General features: G+C 40.7%; 1 protein-coding gene across 1 annotated transcript in view; it reads right to left on the bottom strand.

Annotated features, from left to right (window-relative positions):
* Positions 1-19,747, bottom strand: part of SHKBP1 (SH3KBP1 binding protein 1) — a 99,371-nt gene that overhangs the window by 78,749 nt on the left and 875 nt on the right. The window contains exons 2-7 of the mRNA XM_033956109.1: positions 18,221-18,274; positions 15,117-15,162; positions 13,411-13,484; positions 7,195-7,253; positions 7,036-7,116; positions 1,002-1,178 (exon numbers count right to left, since the gene is read on the bottom strand). Of these exons, the coding sequence (XP_033812000.1) occupies positions 1,002-1,178; positions 7,036-7,116; positions 7,195-7,253; positions 13,411-13,484; positions 15,117-15,162; positions 18,221-18,274 (491 nt within the window). The remainder of the gene's footprint in view (positions 1-1,001; positions 1,179-7,035; positions 7,117-7,194; positions 7,254-13,410; positions 13,485-15,116; positions 15,163-18,220; positions 18,275-19,747) is intronic.

A 19,747-nucleotide genomic window follows, 5' to 3' on the forward strand; every position in this document is an offset into this window, starting at 1 on the left:
CCGGGGCCGAGGCCAGGGCCGACCTCGAGGCCGAAGTGGGGGGTTGGTCCGGGGTGAAGAGATCCGCCATGCGGGCTTTTCTTCGGCGGAGGGCCCGGTTTTGGAAAATAGCGCACTGGGGGCAGGAGTCGGTTGGATGAGTCGCCCCCAGACAAAGGATGCACCGGCGATGCGGGTCTGTGAGAGAAAGAAGCCGCTCGCACCGGGTGCACTTTTTAAAGCCGGTCAAAGGCCGGGACATTAAATCGAAAGTAGCCGCGGCTCGATTAGCCACGCGGCCACGGGGACCCGGAAGCCTCCGGGTCGTTGAAAACGAAGCAGGAATCAAGTAAAAAGGTAAGGAATTCGCGCACAGTGACTTAATCGTGAAAAAAAAACAAGAAAAAAAATCGCGGTGCTAGAAGGCAGTTGGGGCAGAGCCTGAAAAACACGTCTTCTAGGCTCGCGGAAAATTTTGAACTGGAGACCACGAGGGGATGCACCCCCTAGTGGAGCAGGAAGGCACGCATGCGTGGAGCAGCAGAGCAAACTTAAATCTTCAATCAAGTTTGCTTGAAAATGCTTCCGCATCGGGGCTCCGTAGATGACGTCACCCACATGTGAGAATATCATGCCTGCTTGTCCTGGGATAACTCAATGTCTCAGTCTCCATCTGCTGGCAGAGGAACAAAAAACCCATTTGTTTCTGTGCCAGTCTGGAGGGGCGCTAAAGAATGCTGTATTTTAAACACAGCTGTACTGGACAAAAGGTAAATTACTGCAAGTTAACCTTGATATGTGTGTTTTTTAACTGTTGCAGTTTAACATTTTATGTTGGCTTGTGGTGTCTTCAATCACTGCTTAGTTGCCATGGGTTATTACATATGACATCTTTCTGCTGCCCCCTGTTGGTGACACTCAACACTCACCAGTCTGTGACTCAAATGCAGAAATAATGTACTTTTTATTATTCTTGCTGTACTTTAAACACATAACTGACCAGATAATGATTGCCTACATACCAGCTGCTCCTCCAGCCATCCTGTCTTCCAGCAGCCGTCCAAGCAACCCTGCATTCCCCAGGTTTGGCGGCATGGTGTTGCTCCTCCTTACTGGTGCTCTTTCTGAGGAATTCAGCAGTCCTGTGATAATCTGGGATCCAGCCACACTGTGCCGGTTCCTCCTTTTGGCTGGAAATACTATAAACAAAAACAAAATAGCATGGAACTTACTGCGTAAAGTATTTATTACTCCTGGGGAAATTCTGTAAATGTGCAATGCAGAATTTGCATATAATTCCATGTACAGGTAGTCTTTTGTTGCAGCATAAATGTTCAGGTTTCCAGTTGTTCCAGTTGTCTCCATCCCAGCACACGCATCATTCCAGCGCATCAAGAGGAGGAGCTGCACAACCACGCATTGGGTTGTTTCTGCTTTTTTCTGCCACCTTGACCCCAGTGGTTCCTTTGAACTGTGTGGACCCAGAAACGCAGAGAATGCAGCCCAATGTGTGGCAGCACAGCTCCTCATCTTGCCGTGCCACAAGAAGTGCATTTGGCATGGAAGGCAACCAGAGAAACATACACAAGGTAGAAGGGGTGGAAGTTGTAAAAAAAAAAAAAAAAGATGGAGTGGTATGTGTAAAAGGGAGATGGGCTTGAAAAAGGTGTAGTGCAGGGGGAGAGGAAGAGACCTGATAAAACAGTGGGTAAAGGGGGGGAGGGTACCTATGTATGTTCACTATGGGAAGGGGGTTGAGGGCTGCAGAAAGGAGGATGGTGGCTGAAGCATGAGTCATGGAGGGGTGGGTGGGCTGGTGAAAAGGGATATTTTGTGCGAGCATCATGAATAAGGGACTGGCAAAAGTTAGATGGTGTGTGTTGTCTGTTATGAGATGGAGGGCTAGAAAAAGTGGGGAATGGGTGCACCATGGGGGGGGAGGGCTGACAAAAGCTGAATGGAATGTGTGTGCTCTGGGGACTGGGGCAGAGAAGAGTAAGATGAGGTTTGCCTGGGAGAGGTGGAAAAAGCCTTGGTGGTGGACAAAGCAGAGGTCCACATAGGAAGGGCAGTGAAGGCTGAGAGATGATAGAGTGCTACTAGGGATAGAGAATAAATGAAAAGAATGGGTGGATGAGAGGGAGAAAAGTTTGAGGTATTCACTATGGAGAAGGGGAAGAAAAAGCTAGAGAATGAAATTACCAGGGGATAGGATAGAAGCTAAGAGAGAAATGGAGAAGGTGGAACTTGAGGAAGGAAACTGCTGTGGAGGTGGGGGTATTTCATACCTGGATGGTGAGCGTGGTGAGAAGCCAGCCCTTATAATGGGGAAATGCTGCACATGAAAGTTAAAGATAAAGAGCTCCCTTTTACAAAATTGCAGTATTGATTCCTGTGCAGCAAATGCAGAGAAGCCCATTCAATTCCTATGGGCTTCATCGCATTTGCCACACCAGGAATTAATATAGTGGCTTTGTAAAAGGAGCCCAAAGTGTGCAAAATTTTCAATATTTTTGTGTGCAGAATTCTTCTAGGCGTAAATTTATCACATTTATTTACTGAATGTCTCACCACATACTAAGAAATACATTATCCTTCTCAGTCTAGATGCATATTCATCATGTGGCAAGTCAAAGCAGACATCCCAACCCACAGATGTCTGCTTTGCCAGAATGAATACCAGGGAGCATTGTAACTGTGGCTTCCCTCACACAAGCAGTTTTTCCTTAAGTTCTCCTGACTAACATGGTAGTGATAAAATGCCTGCTGTAGGTCATTTTACTAGGTACAGTCCTTTCAGTATCACTCTAACCATCAATTTTCATAGTCCATAAATACCATAGAGACTGCACAGTGTAGCTACATCATGACAAGGGCTTTACTGTAATTTATACAGGGACAGTCTCTCACTAGATAAAAGAAGATTCTATTAGCGTGAAGTTAGCACTGAAAAAGCAGGACAAACTCTTTTCTCACTTGATTGGAGAATCCCTAAGACTTTTACCATCATTCACATCCTTCTTCCTTCTATCAGACTTAAGCACTCATTAAAATTCTGTCATTCTGTGGTAGTTGTCAATTGGATATGCTTTACCTTAGGAAAATTATTTGCTATTGAGATCTTGATTTATTTAAGACAGTTGTTCGGTGAGACTGCGAGGGGATATGATCGAAACATTTAAAATACTGAAGGGAATAGACTTAGTAGAGAAAGACAGACTGTTCACCCTCTCCAAGGTAGGGAGAACGAGAGGACACTCTCTAAAGTTGAAAGGAGATAGATTCCATACAAACGTAAGGAAGTTCTTCTTCACCCAGAGAGTGGTAGAAAACTGGAACACTCTTCTGGAATCTGTTATAGGGGAAAACACCCTCCAGGGTTTCAAGACAAAGTTGGACAAGTTCATGCTAAACTGGCGAGACTGGACTCATTTGGAGCACTGGCCTAGGGGCCGCCTCGTGAGTGGACTGCTGGGCAGGATGGACCATTGGTCTGACCCAGCAGCGGCAATTTTTATGTTCAAGCATTAATCCTTAGTCACCTGGATTATTGTAATGTTGCTGTTCTGATTCTTTAATAAGGAAATCGCAGTCATTAAAGGAGATATTAGGTCCTTACCTGCTAATTTTCTTTCTTTTAGTCCCTCCAGACCAGCACAGAAACGGATGGTTTACGCTTCTCTGCCAGCAGGTGGAGACAGACACTGACTTTTGGCATCAGTACAAGTGTAGTCCCTCTTACAATCAGTCTTTACGAATAGCCAAGCTGAAATCAACCTGGCTGATTCAGAACATACAACTCCACACTCACATGGAGATAAAACATAAGCCTAGCCCATGAGGACCAGGAAAAACACTGTTGGATACCGATTAAAACAAGAACCTTCACCAAATGTCCCATAGTTCGCCAGCTAAACCAGCCAAACCAAATGCCACTGCTTGTGTAACTCCCTCAACAACAATCAACACCTGCAGAAAAAAGACATACTCTTCGTGAAAAACACAGAACAACACGACAGGGTGGGGTTCTGTGTCTGTATGGAGGGACTAAAAGAAAGAAAATTAGCAAGTAAGAACCTAATTTCTCTTTCTTTATTTATCGCCCCTCCAGACCGGAACAGCAACATCAAAACTTCGTTTAAGCAGATCCTCCATTTTAGGGTCCTGAGGGTCTCTCAGGGCCCAACTGCCTTCAACCGTCAAGGTACGTCTGCAAGCGATAGCTGATACCACCGCATCAACCACAGGAGACTTAAAGGTATTTCTAGCGCCATCAGAGATGGGGTAGAGCCTTGCCATGGACTGAGTCACGCGAAAAGGCATGTCCGGAACTTTCCACTGAGAGTGCACTACATCCCGAATATCCTGATGCATAGGGAAAGAAGAGGGTCCACAACATGAGGGGGTTCTTAGCTTCCTCTACAAAGTGTAAAACCGAAGACACCTGAAGAATGAGCTCCTGCAACTCTTCCCGTTGAAATATGTGCACAACAGATGTGTTCTTGCCAACTGGTGCCTCTTAACAATTCTCCCTCCAAATAATCAGGCCCCCCTGATGGATCTGTAAGGTTCTCCCCAAGATCCCATTCCTCATCTGGAGAAAACTGATCAGTCAAAAAAGAATCCTCGTCCCAAGACGCCCAGGGCCGCTTGGATGAAGACTGAGGTGGTTGGACAGAGGCAGCCGTGGCAGGAGACTGAACCCACACACAACAACCAGAATTCATTAATAAACTTCTTATTCCTTAGTTCTTCTAAGATTCTCAGATCTTCTTCTAAAAATCTGTTATCTGTTCCATCTTTGAAGATTATCAACACAATGATGTCTACCATTTTCTCTGTCAGCGCTCCATCTCTTTGGAATAATATTCCAGTCCACTTACATGAAGAATCAACTCTTCACCATTTTAAAACAAATTTAAAAACATTTCTTTTTCTTTATGCTTTTACCTAAATGCCCTTTTTAGGGCTACATAGTTTTATTCCCTCCCTTATTGTTCTTTCCCTATATGTTCTCTCTTTTACTTGATAAATTGTAGTTCTACCCTTCTTTACATTTTTTTTTTCCCCGTTTGTTTTGTATTGTTTTTAAATGTTTTTAATAATGATTATTGTTTTAACGGATGTATAGTTACCCCATACATATTTTTAATGTAATGTTTTCCGCCTAGAAGACCGATTGGGCGGTTTATAAAATTCCTAAATAAACTTGAAACGCTGTGTAAAAAACAGTGGCCTCAGACATTTTGTTTTCCTCAGTACAAAGATCCTGTTATTTCTCGTGTCTTTTCTCTTTTTTATTTCTTCTCACAGCTAACCAGTTGTATCAAGAAAATAAGCAGACCCTACAGGCACTCTAAACTATAGTCGGTGCCGGTATTGGTGGCAAGGCGTAGAGTTGAGGCTCCTCTAGATTAAAAAAAAAAATCCTGGGGAGGTAGAAGAAATTAGGGGAGGGACTCAACCCTTCCTAGTGCGACACCCCCTCCAAAGTTGGTAGGACACCCCGAGAGGGTCCCCCAAGCTCAATCTTGACAAAGGGACAAGAAAGATTCACTAACCAGATCCAACAGGCCTTAACAAACCTCAGTACAGACTGCACACAGACCACGCCACCTGCTGGAGACTGAGAAAAGACTGATTGTAAGAGGGACTGCAGAACCCACTTGTACTGATGTCAAAAGTCAGTGTCTCAGTCTCTACATGCTGGCAGGAGCATAAACCATCCATTTTTGTGCTGGTCTGGAGGGACGATAAATAACACAGCTTTAAGATCTAGAACAATTACTTACGCCTACCACTTATGGGGAATTCAGGAAACACCTAAAAACATATCTGTTTCTGAAATATCTAGGCAGCTGACCCGTACAACTCTCTCTCCTCAATAACTGACCTCATGAGCTGTTAAGCTCAATCTATTTGTACCATCTTTTAATCTTTGTAAACCTCAAAGAACTTCACGGTCCTGTGGTATATAAACTGTTATTATTATTATCTTTATATATCAAGTCCTATTGGTCACCCATGCAGACTATGATTTTGTTTAAAGTATGTATTTTTGTATTTAAAATTTTATATGGGCAAATTCCACAATATATAGTATGATAGTAGTATGATCTTCCCTTCAAGACTCTCTTTGTTTAAAAAATAGATTGCTTTTGTTCTTTCCCAATGTGAGGAGAGTGAAATATAAACAGCTTTTAATGACTGGGTTCATATATAATGCAGCTAAGATCTGGAATGATCTTCAAGAAAATATTCAAACTACTACAAATTATGTGTTATTAGGTGACACTTGAAAACTTGATTGTTTAGAAAATGTTTATTGTAAATAGGAATGAAAGTCTCAACAATTAATGATTTATGTTTCCTGGGAATGCCTAGGTTTTAAACTTTATGTTGTAAGCCGCATTGAACTAGTAATGGTATATGCAGGATACAAGAATATACTTAGTATTAGTATACGGACTGATTGGTCAAAAGTATATAGAGGGTGAGGTAGAGATGGAAGCTATAAAGATCACCAGGATAAGGCATTACACAGATGCTGGTTTGAGTTGTTAAAGGAAAAAAAATTGAATCCAATGATTCACATCATTGTTGATGACATGAATGTTATTAGCTTGGCCTTGTTCAATAAACATTAAGTTTATAAAATTCTGTGACCCTTGGCTGCTCTCTCTCCCAATCCTCCAAATTTGTCTTCCAGTACACAGGACAAAGAAATAAGACAAGATCTAATCAGAACCTGTACAATGCAAAATTCTCTTTTTAACCCTTTAAAAGCCAGCATGAAGCTATCTACTGGTAAATAGCATATTCTATAATATCTCAAACTTAATCTCTACAGCAAATGCAATATATCGTCAGAAAGCTAAAATTCACAGTTTGCCAATGTCATATAGAACTCACTGGCAGTGTAAATGCTCCAGGGATCAGCATATTTTCAGTCCACAGGCACAGTAAAAGGTACCGTGTCCCCAGGCTTCTGATGGCCTTTGTCTACAAGAGACTGCAACCTTTTACATATAATTACAGGAAAGGAAGCATCGATACCTGTAGGAGGCAGGTAGCCATTGAAGAGAACACTCCCACAGGAAGATCTCTCCAGGTCTTCACACAGCTGCAAACGCCGAACTAAAGGAAAGCAAAGGTAAGCTTGTTACATACTGTACAGGAGCCATGGAAAGAGAGCTGCAAATTCCTCAGACTTACCTAATGGCGTTATTCCATAGAACTCAGCTTCATGAAGCAGCAGGCGTATATTAACTCCCCTAGAAAAACCAGAAAAGTTTAAAAACTGATGCAAAGCAGAAAGAGAAAGCAACAGGAAGACGAGAAGAACTTTTTTAACAAACCAACTCCCTTCCAACAGTTACATTAATACAGAAAACCCCCAACCTCACATCACTTATGTGGGCAATACTTCTATTGCTGCTTTTCCTATATAGTGCTACTAGACATACACAGCACCATATTGACACACATAAAGACCACTTATGTTTACTGCTAAACTTTACATTATTACCTTTCACCATAACATCCCTGTGTAGTGCTTAAATTGTAATCAGTAAAAATGTAACAACTCTGACATCAGCTTCAAAACAAAATACGAAAGATAGATAGATAGATAGATAGATAGATAGATAGATAGATCCATAGATCTATATCTATTTTTTTTAAGGCTAATATCAGTAGGTGTTGGAGTCAGTCCAGCTGCCTTGGTCAACAGTGCTTCTGCCCATCAACAAATAGAAAACACAGAATTTCAACAATAATAGTAAATCTAATGTTTTCCTTCCTTTTAAGTACACAAAAATCAGAGTAAATACAGTTTTAAGTATACATAAATGCTCCATAAATCAATACAGATTGATTCTGAATCAGGCACATTCTGAGGAAGCAAGACAGAAATCAGCACAGCGGTTGCTGCCCCCTGCCTTGATCAGAATCCGCTCTCTGTTCCTTTTTATACATTATCTTTTTCGGTTTTTGTCTGTGCTGTTTTCACTCAGTGAAACTGTTTACAAGTCAGTGAAATGGTTTAGAGTCTTTTCTCCAGCTTTCTAGGGAAAAAGTGGTCTATCTATGGTTCCTTTCTTTCTTCCTAAAGTGTTGACGACGTTTTATTTAAACTAGCTGGGGCCCTTGCCCACCTCAGGCTTGTCTACAGACTGCCTAAGTTGGATGTTCGGAGAGTATATTCATTGGACAGAATAGTTTCACCCGTTCGGATCATCTTTTTGTCCAGTTAGGAGGCGGTCAAAATGGGTTGGCAGCATCTAAGGCTACTATTGCATGCTTACATTCTTGCGGGCCATTTAGCTTCAGAAAAGCTTCAGGTGCATACCACCAGAGGTCAAGCATCTACCTGGGCTGAGCATTCTTTGGTTCCTCCAGTAGACATTTGTCAAACAGCAGTTTGGTCTTCATTGCATTCCTTTGTATAACATTACAGAGCTGATGTTCAAGCTAGGCAGGAAGTGATTTTTGGACAGTATGTTCTGGCTGCAGGGCTTTCTGGTTTCCTCCCCTGAATGGTACTACTTGTTATTTCCCATTGGTTATCTGGGCCAGTCTGGAGGGACACTAAGGAAGGATAAATTAGGTCTTACCTGCTAATTTACTTTCCTTTAGTCCCTCTGGATTAGCCCAGTTCTCGCCTGAATCTTTAACAGCGGTGCGAGAAAGATTTGTTCTCGTCTGTCTTATGCTCTTTAGGGAGTGGTTGTTTGTTAATTCAAGAATTTTATGGCAATGGAAATATATAAATGAATAAATGGGGATATGAATAGTAGCTTAAATGCAAAAGTGTTTCTTTTCTTGCTTTGAGAGGTTTCTGCTGATTCTATTAGGGGTTGTGCAGGGTCCTTATTGGCTCACTCAAGAATCAGAATTATCAGTCTTCACCTGTTGATGCATAACCCATCAGTTCTCTGAGCCAGTCCAGAGGCATTAAAGGAAAGTAAATTAGCAAGTAAGTCCTTTTTTTTTTTTTTAAGTTCAATATTTTTTATTGAGTTTTTTGAAAAAATATAAGAAACAGTTCAAGTACAGGGTATCAAAAAATAAAACAAAACATTTAGTATAACAAATATTCAGTTATATTGTGCAATGTAGAATTGAATCGTTTTAAAAGATCTAAAGTACTAGGACTGTTCATGAAAAGATAATAAAAGAAAAGATAAGAGGAAACAGAAATTGAAGGAAGAAAGAAAAAGAATAAAATGAGGAAAAAGATGAAGGTAAAGAAAAAGAAGAAGAAGAAGAGAGGAGTGTCTATGAAATAGATTGAACATATGAGTCTAGGAATTTCCAGGGTGATTTACATTGTGTCAAACTTTTGGAAAGTCGAATTATATTTTTCTTTTCATAAGCATATGATTCAAATTTATGATACATGCTCAAAGAATTCCACCAAAAGGTATAGTTTAGTAATGAAGAGGACTTCCAATTTTTCAAGATGTGCATAAGGGCAGTCACAAACATTGCATCAATGAGTTTAGGAGGACAGTTAGACTGTGTAAAACAAGGGTGTTGAGATCGGAGAATTATAATGTCAAAGGAAATTTTTTCTGAACAATTGGTAATAGACTTTATGGTGTCCCAAATGCATGTCCAAAAGGAACGAACTTTAGCACAGTGGAAAAGCATGTGATCAAGAGTCCCAGCTTCTTTCATACAATTCCAACATATAGAGTCTTGTTTTAGGTTAGCTTTCCACATCCGAAAGGGTGTCCATACCGCATTCCACATAATGAAGAACATTGATTGTGAGACTCTGGATGATAAAAGAGGTCGGTTTGTCGATGACCAGAAGAGTTCCCAGTCAACATCAGTAAGTGAGGTTGTCAGCATAGATTCCCAATGTTTCATGGAATGAGAGGAAAATGTGAAAGAGTGATCTCTTAGAATACTATAGAAGAGAGATATCGCTTTACCTTTTGATATAGCCAATGTGGACCAGTGATACAAAGTGTGAATGGATGTCATATAATCAAAGCGTATAGACATAGAAGATAACGTCTTAGTAAGAGAAAGCCACTGTGAGTAAGCAGAAGGAGACAATGAGTAAGTAGAGCAAATTGTGACAAAGGGAACAAACGAAGTGAGAGTGGTTATCTGATGGAGAGACCACAAACCAGCCCGCTGCCACCTTTTCCATGAAAGAGATTTACTATTGATTTGGATTTTGGGGTTATTCCAAATGGACAAGAGTGGACTGTCTTTAATTGAAATCTCTGCGATTACGTCTAGTATATGAAGGGCATGCTGCGTTGCACTCAATAAGGAGTATTTTCTCAAAAGTTTGGGCACTGGCACCGTCAACAAGCATGAAACATGTAATGGTGCACATAAAAACCGTTCCAGGTCAAACCAGGTTGGTGAGTCTTGGGTACTAGGGTTAATAATCCAATAGGCTCCATATTTGGCCAATGATGCGATATAATAAAAATGAAAATCTGGTACATTCAAACCCCCATTAATTTTAGAGGCTTTCAGCTTGTCGAGAGCAATACGAGGTTTTTTGTTATTCCACACAAAGTCAGATATTTTCTTATTCAACCAATGAAAAAATTTCTTCTTGCATAAGGAGGGAAGCATTGAGAGGGTATAGTTTATCTGAGGAGTAAGGGTCATTTTGATAGAAGCTATTCTGCCCCACCATGAAAGGAAGAGTGGAGACCAACGAGACAGGGTGTTAAGAACTAAACTTTTAATTTTAGATATGTTTAGATCTTGAGTTTGAATCGGATCTTTATGTATTAACACTCCCAAGTATTTTACAGCTCCGTGTGACCACGTGAAGGGAAATTGGGCGAGATCTGAGGGGTAAATGAGATCATTAAGAGGGAAAATTTCTGATTTTTCCCAGTTAACTGAGTATCCAGAAAGCTTGGAGTAATGAGAGACAATATTAACGAGTGAGGGAAGGGAAGCAACAGGATCTCGGATAAAGAGAAGGACATCATCAGCGTATGCTGCTAATTTGATATGACAATAAGTGGTTTCAATTCCTGTTATTGTTGGGCATTGTCGGATAGCAGAGAGGAGAGGTTCCAACGCTAAATTAAATAGCTAATTTCTCCATTTTGTACCTGAGGAAGTGGAGGGTTAAATGACCTCATCAAGATCACAGAGACCAGGAATGGGATTTGAACCAGCCACCCCTGGATGTCGAGCGCAATGCTCTAAATCCATTCAATTTATGCAAATATACCACAGAAAACTAGGGGTGCTGGTTTACAAGTATCACTGTAAATTACTGATTTTAAATATTTTGTATAATCACTTGGTATTACAATAGGCGATATCAAATAATCATTAAACTTGATAAAATTGTTCTGTCAAGCGGATGACATTACCATCATAATCCCCTATCCCTCTTCAGTTGCTAAGACTGTGCATATTATAAGGGAAGCATTCGATTCAATAGAAGGATCGATGACAGAATTTAGATTAAAGCTTAATTCTGATAAAACAAAAATTTTTCTTGCCACTGCCAGCCTAGATAATTTAGAGACTGCCTTTACTCTAAATACTGTACAATATCGGACTCAACCAACCATTAAGATCTTGGGTGTTACCTTTGACCAAAATCTAACAATGAGTGACCAAGTTGGTATTGTAGTTGGTAAATGCTTCCACATTATTTGGAAGTTACGCACACTCAGATCTTATTTTGATTTCTCAGCATTTAAATTGTTAGAACAGTCTTTGGTACTAAGCCATTTGGACTATTGTAATATCATTTATTTGACTGGTAATCAGAAAAATCTTTCCAGACTGAGAACTATTCAGAATACCACTGTCAGACTTATTTTTGGTTTGAAAAGGTATGACCATATTACTTGTTTCTATTAAGAACTGCATTGGCCGGATGAGGCACAAGAACATAAGAATTGCCGCTGCTGGGTCAGACCAGTGGTCCATCATGGTAGTCCGCTCACACGGCAGCCCTCTGGTCAAAGACCATAAGAACATAAGACCATAAGAACATAAGTAGTCGCCTCCGCCGGGGCAGACCAGAGGTCCATCCCGCCCAGCGGTCCGCTCACGCGGCGGCCCATCAGGCATATTGCCTGAGCATCGGTCCCTGACTAATTTTATACCTACCTCTACACTTATCTCTAAACCTTCCACTGCTCTTATCTGTACCCCTCAATCCCTTTGTCCTCTAGGAACCTATCCAGGTCTTCCTTGAAACCCTTTACTGTGCTATTTCCTATCACGGCCTCTGGAAGGGTGTTCCATGTGTCCACCACCCTCTGTGTGAAAAAGAATTTCCTTGCGTTTGTTCTAAACCTGTCCCCCTTCAATTTCATCGAGTGTCCTCTTGTTCCTGTGGTTTCTTTCAAATTGAAAAATCTGTCCTTGTCAACCTTTTCGATGCCCCTTAGGATCTTGAAGGTCTCTATCATATTTCCTCTGAGTCTCCGCTTTTCCAGGGAGAACAGCCCCAGCTTCTTCAGTCTGTCAGTGTATGTAAGGTTTTCCATACCCTTAATCAGTTTAGTTGCTCTTCTCTGGACTCCCTCAAGCATTGCCATGTCCTTTTTGAAGTACGGTGACCAGTACTGTACACAGTATTCCAGATGCGGGCGCACCATAGCCCGGTACAGTGGCAGGATGTACCGGGCTATGGTGCGCCCGCATCTGGAATACTGTGTACAGTACTGGTCACCGTACCTCAAAAAGGACATGGCAATGCTTGACCAGTGCTCTAAATGAGTCCAGCCTCACCTGCGTACGTTCCGGTTTAGTAGGAACTTGTCTAACTTTGTCTTGAATCCCTGGAGGATGTTTTCCCCTACAACAGACTCCAGAAGAGCATTCCAGTTTTCCACCACTCTCTGGGTGAAGAACATCTTTAAGCTGGGGTGCATCTATTATCGTGTAATGATAGGTGAAGCCCCATCCTATCTGACTGAGTTATTCTGCTTTTCTATTCAAAAACACTCTCGAAGCTCTAAAGCCTTGTTGACTTTCCCTACAGTGAAGGGATGCAAACTCAAAAGATATCATGATCGCATCCTTTATTATCAGTCTGCAATATGGGACAAGAATTTCAAATCCTTGTTACTCTCTTCAGTTTCTTATTATCAATTTAGAAAACTACTGAAAACTTATTTGTTCTCAAACTTTTGGGGTTCTTACTCATTATTTATGATTTTTTTAAGTTAACCTTTTGTAAACCACGTAGAACTTAAAGGTAACGTGGTTAAGAAATAGATTTTATGTTATGTTATAGGCACCAGCCACATGAAAGCCACCCTCCCTGAAGTGTGGTGTAACAGATCACTATGTTTCTCTTCCTATACCAACTAAAAGACCTGCTCTTCCTTGCTTGTGCTAGGTTGCTATGAGCCATTCCCTCTGTTCCACCACTTGACTAGTTGATTTTACGTTATACAAAATGTTGTAGCCTACCTTGGATCAAGTTCTTTGGTACGCAGAAAATTTAAGATTGGAGCAAATACTGTAGGGTCTCGATCTATGAATATCTGAAACCAAAGAGAAAATGCATTATCTTAAGAAAGCACATCAAATTTTCACACAGAAATAAGATTTGTTTCCAGCGTAGGGCTCTGTTCACCCACATTCTTTCCAGCTTCTAGAGCAATGCTTCTCAACCCAGTCCTTGGGGCACATCCAGCCAGATAAGTTATTGTATACTGCCTTTCTGTAGTTATACAACCACACAAAGTGGTTTACATACAGGTCTGTCCCAATGGGTTCACAATCTATCTAATGTACCAGAATCACATGGAGTGGCAAATGGTTTGAACCCACAACCCCAGGGTCCTAAGGCTACAGCTTTAACCACTATGCCACACTCTTGTCAAAGTTAGAAAAAAATGTTTTCTTTTTTAGATATATTACATAATGTATGGAAACAGCTATAGGTTTTGGTAATTTATGTCATACTTTACTTCAACAATTTCTTACCAAAACCCAAAATGAGACTTTTCATATTTACCAAATGTATCTAAAATGATTATACTACATAACAAAATACGAAATATACTGCACAGTGCATAAACTGATCCTTGTAAATCTCACTGTTCCTGAAAACTATTTATTCCTGTGTGATCTCCCACTCAGCCAGAGACTCCACCCAAACCACAGAATCCAGGTTGGCTCTACCATTGAGCAACTATGCCCTTCTGCATTACACAAATAAGGCTCTGCAGTAAATCTCAGTACATAGAATGTGCCTGTTTACTGGGGGTGGGGGATCAATAAAAATACCAAATGCTATGTTAGAAATGTACACATTTGCGCATGTTTTTGGCCTGGTAGTTTTCTCCTGCCCCTTTGGGCTTACAGGTGAGTAGAAAAAGGCTTCTCACTATTCTCTATACCTGCAGTTTTTCCTTCTATTTTTACGTATATCCTTCTCTCAAGTGCAGCAGTCCTTAGCCAAGAACCATCATCTGCAGCTCCCTTCTGAATCTAACCAATGATCTCTAATGGGGTCTTTTACTAAAGTGTTTTACTGTTAATCCTGGATTCTATAATTGCATTCAAATGTGCACTCAACTTTGTATGTGTATCAGAGATATACGTGCAAATAAACTGACTAATGAACTCAGAAACATCAATAATTGGGTGCTAACAATCAATTATTGATTTTAATTGGCAGTCAAATATTTGCACGTGCATCTTGCTGCACACTATTCCATAAAGCATGGAGCTTAACTAAAATTGTGTGTACCTGAAAAGGGGGCATGCTAAAAAGTTGGGCACTGGCATTTATACCTGCTTTTGGCAGGCATTAAGCATGGTACCCCAAATGCTATTTTATAAAGGGGGCGCTTCCTTTATTAAAGTGTGATTTTCTATATGGGAAGTACAGAAAACATGGTAGGCACACCCCCAAAAGTTATTGTAGTGCCTTTACACTTATTGCACTTTAACAGCAAAACCTAGGGGGGGTCTTTTATTAAAGTGTATCAAGTCTGGCCAGTAAGTATCAGTTTGAGCAATGGCCGAGACCTCCTGCTCCCATCCCTCTCAGAGCAGCAGCCACAGGTCCTGGACTGTCTAATGTTTAAGTAATCTGACCCAAGAATATATTTATTTTCATCTAATAAAATTAGGCAGGCAGAGAAAAAGAAAACTCAGGAACTCACAGCTCCTGCTTCATCCTTCAGGGTTGAGATTCGGCCACTCAGGAGGCTACAAACAAATGAGAAAAATGGGATGTTTTCTGTCATTTCATGAACTTTCTACTGCCAATGTCTTCTATTTTACTCAGACAGTGCATCTGAAGTGGTGACGACAAGGTACAATTCAGTCATGTTCTGTAGCTGAGCTCTAATTAAACAAAACATGTTTTCAGCTAATATTCATATGGTTTAGCTGGTTAACTCTAGGAGTTAAATCAGATAAATCTAAATTAGTTTTCATGCTGCTGACTACTTAAATTTAAATTGGACAACTTGCTTAAGTAAAAGTGTACTTGAGGTATAGCTAAAAATGACTCGGATAACAGTGCTAAAATTTAGCACTATCTTTAACATAAGAACATAAGACGTTGCCTCCACTGGGTCAGACCAGAGGTCCATCGCGCCCAGCGGTCCGCTCCCGCAGCGGCCCATCAGGTCTGTGACCTGTGAAGTAATTTCTGACTATTCCATAACCTACCTCTAGTTCTATCTATAACAATTTACTGTAATCTCACTGAAAAAAATACCTGTACTAAAGGTAAATTAGATCATTTTATCTGGTCAAGTGTGTTTTTTCAAACAGCCAGATTTCACTCACTTGATCTCTTTCTGAACATCCAGTTACAAACACCCAATTGACTATTGATGTCTTAATTAAGTATTATAGCAGCAAACTCAAAGGGATCTTTGCTTAGTTTGATCATCTCCTCTGCAGTCTGTGGTCTCTCTTTCAACCTAGATAATTCTGTAGCTTGTCTCTCTCTGCTAAACATTTCAGTAACTTAATGGAAAGAAAACAATTCCAGTTTATTCAGAAATCACTGACATCCAATAGAATTAGTGAAAAACAAAATAGTAGGCAATGCTAATGTAACAAAAAAAAAAAAAAAAAAAAAAAAAGTACATAAACCAGACATGGAGACAGAGGGGTCGATATGCAACTGGTGGTGGTGAAGGGTTGTTTTGTGTTTTAAAAAAAAATCCATCAGTGGCATTATTCCCAGATATTCAATGCTGGGTCATGTCTGAGAACCAGCAATGAATACCCAAGGTTTATGTCTTTTATGCAGTTAAGTGCAATATTCTTTGCGAGTGCTTTCGACTCCTAACTCCTCTCACCTTGGGTTCTGCATCCCCAACCCTAATGTCATGTCTGTCTGTCCAAGTTAGATTGTAATCTCTTTCAAGCAGGGACCAACTATAAATGTCAAAAATGTACATCGCTGCGTATGCCTTTCAGCTCTATATAAGTATTCAGCACTTAACTGCCTAACTGGTACTGCAAAAAGAGTTTGTGGTCTTTTTACTAAGCAGCAGTGAAACGTGGCCTTAGAGTGCTCTGGCACAGGTTTTTCTCAAATACAAAGGGCATTTTTACCATAGTACTGTAAATGCCCAATTTTTGTATTAAAGGCCATGTGCTAATGTTGCCAGTAGCCCACAGCCATTTAAAAAAAAAAAAAAATTACACACACCGACACCTTTTTTGTAGGTGATAAGGGCTCATGTGCTAATTTTGCGGTAATGAAGCTGCACTAAGTAGTACAGGAATGACTATTCTCTGCCCACACTCCTCACACGCAAACAAAAATTTTTTAAATATCTTTTAGTAGATGGTTAGTGTGTGCCAATTTGGAAGTTACTGCAGAACGCCTGAGCTTGTCCCCCTTTTTAAGCTGTGCAAAGCACACTCTAGCACTTACCGCAGCTGAGTAAAAGGACTCCTTCGAGTTTAGCGGCTTCTGATGATATTCAGTGGCACTAACTGGTTTAAGTGTTGCGAAATATCAGCAGACAGCCCTGAACAAGTGATTTAACCAGTCAGGAGACAAAAAAAAGGTGGGATAAATAGCACTCTTAATCCAGATGACCTTTATTTTCCAGACTCTCGACTGTAGCTAACACAAGATCCAAAAAGTCACATGTGTTAAAAACAAAAAGGTGTATTAAGGACCCAAAAGAGTCCGTGTTTCGGCACACAGTGCCTTCCCTCAAAGAGTCCTCCAAGAAAATAAAAACAAAATGACCATAAAAGATGAACACATACATAATGGCAATGAAAGTGGTGATAGATGATCAATATAGATAACGGTGTAATTATTCTGGAGAGTTAATGTGTTCAAGAGTATGACAAGGCATATAATAACAATGAGAAAAGAGAGAAAAGTGAAGTGAATGAAATATCATAATAAAATTTTATGTGTGCCGGACTCCTGAGGAAGGCACTGTGGCCCGGATTCTATATATGGTGCCGTCATCAGTGGCTGCTTTAAAAACAGCCGCTGATCGCATGTCAATCACGTGACAGCACCATTTATAGAATCATGCCTTTGGGTAAGGTTGATCCTGGAAATGTAGGCCAGGGTTTTCAAGGCCTACATTTTCAGCGCCTACCTTTGACATGAATCCTTTATGACACTTCCGGCATCAGCCATGCCTATAGAGGCGTTAAGTATCATAAAACGCCTCAGGAGGAGAAATTCTGGCATTGTTTTTTTAGGCACCTACATTTTTTTTTAAACCGCCTTCACTCGATTTTAAATGATGTTTTCAACTTAAGTTAGGCGCCGTTTATAGAACCCAGGCCTGTGTGCCAAAATACAGACCATGATTGGTCCTTTATACGCCTTTTATTTGGATATTATATTAGCTGCAATCAAGAGTTTGTAAAATAAAGGTCATCTGGACTAAGAATGCTGTTTATCCCATCTTTTTTGTCTTTTGGTTTCTTGTGATGTGGTTACCTTTGTCCCTCCTTTTGTTTTGTTAACCAGCCAGGAGCCATTTCTGGCCGGTTAAATCACTTTAAATAATCGACCCCTAAGTGAACAAAGTATTTCATCAATGCATGCTCCAGAGAAGTCATCATTGAGACCACCACAGATTCTCTTGCTGTTGTTCTGAAATCCAAGGCAGGAAATCAATCTAGGCTGAGCTGCAAGTGATCTGTTAAGTAAAGCACACAAATCTCCTCATTCTTTGGCACTACCTTCCTATATGAAGCAACGAGCAACAGAAGAAATACTTCAACCTTTGTTTTTTCTATCCCTCAGGCCTAACCCTCTCACCTTGAGAAGAAGGAATCAGAGATCCATGTCAGAGTCTGCCTTGAGGTGCTGAACCTGCAAACATAAGAGGGTGGAGTTGAACCAAACAGAAGGACCATGAATGGAACCATTGACTTCCACTGCGCAACCTATTGTGTGGGTGAATTACAGACACAATAACATGTCTAAGGCAATTACTGAGCATGAAACTGATCCACAACTCACCGTGTATGTTGATGTTTAGATTCAAGGAGCTCCATATGCCAGACAGGAGATAAACCTGCATTTCCCCTGCTCCACCCCTATATTTATTTATTTTAAAATTTTCTATACTGTTTTTGACCAAAACGGTTAGTTAAACATACACAAATGTATATTGTTACCAGATCCCGGTATGTGTCACATTAGGAAAACTTGTATTGAAAAATCTTGCAAATATGGCAAATTTAACCTGTAAACTGTCTGTGTCAAGTTAGGATAAAGCTTGTACTGGAAAACTTGCACTGTAAGGATAACTATGGCACATTGTAACCTGTATATTAGTATTAGACCCCTAGTATGTGTCAAGTTAGCATGTAAACTTGTACTGAAATTATGGCAAATCCAGTACAAATCATAACATGTTAACTGTATATTCTTTGTAATCCATTGGTCAAGGGATAGGTAGTTTGGTGAAGAGGTATGTTTTTATTGCTTTCCTAACGTTGAGGAGTCCTTTAAGGGATCTGATATACGGGGGCAGTCAATTCCAGTGGATCAGTATGAAATGGAAGTAGGAACATCGTTTGGCAGTTTAAGGGCATGACCAGGCAGCATTTTGAGGCATTTGGGAGCGAAGGGACCTGTTTGTAACGTACAAAGGAAGCTTAGCCGTCACGTAGCCCAGTGCCATATCATGCAAGGATTTGAACATTAGCATCAGGCCCTTGAAGACACAATATTTATTTATTTAAAACATTTTTATCCGCCTTTATCCCCTTAAATATGGACAGTCAGTGAGCTGACGCTAGAGCCTGGGAGACAGGGTCATGGGCACGGAGGTTTGTTAGAAGCCTGATCACTGCATTTTGTTCACGATGGAGATGTCATACGTTCTACATTGCAAGACCACTGAATAGCGCATTGCAGTAATCCATGCAGGAGAGAACGAAGGCATAGAGTAGTTGGGTGAAATCAGACTCTGAAAAGTAGCTCCTTATTTTTCGGAGTTGTCACAGATATTAAAATGAGGAAGATACCACCTGAGAGACATGGTTGGAAAGCGGCAGGCTGCAGTCAAGGAGTATTCCTAGGCTGCGCGCTTGTTTTTTTTTTTTTTTGCAGTTATGGTAGTCGAGTCCTAGCGTAATCAGGGGCAGGCGCAGTTGCAGTGTTCTTTGTGTATCCAATGGTAGCAGAAAGGAGATATACGATGGCAGAAGGAGGGTATGAGACTTACAGCACGGCACTGTTTACCCCCCGACAATGGTGCGCTTACCACGAGTTGAGAACCTCTGGGATAGTACACTGTTACCCTCAAAGCTTGGGAGTCACCACGTGTGTGGTTAT

This window comes from Geotrypetes seraphini, chromosome 8 (assembly GCF_902459505.1).
Source record: "Geotrypetes seraphini chromosome 8, aGeoSer1.1, whole genome shotgun sequence".
NCBI classification, from domain to species: domain Eukaryota; kingdom Metazoa; phylum Chordata; class Amphibia; order Gymnophiona; family Dermophiidae; genus Geotrypetes; species Geotrypetes seraphini.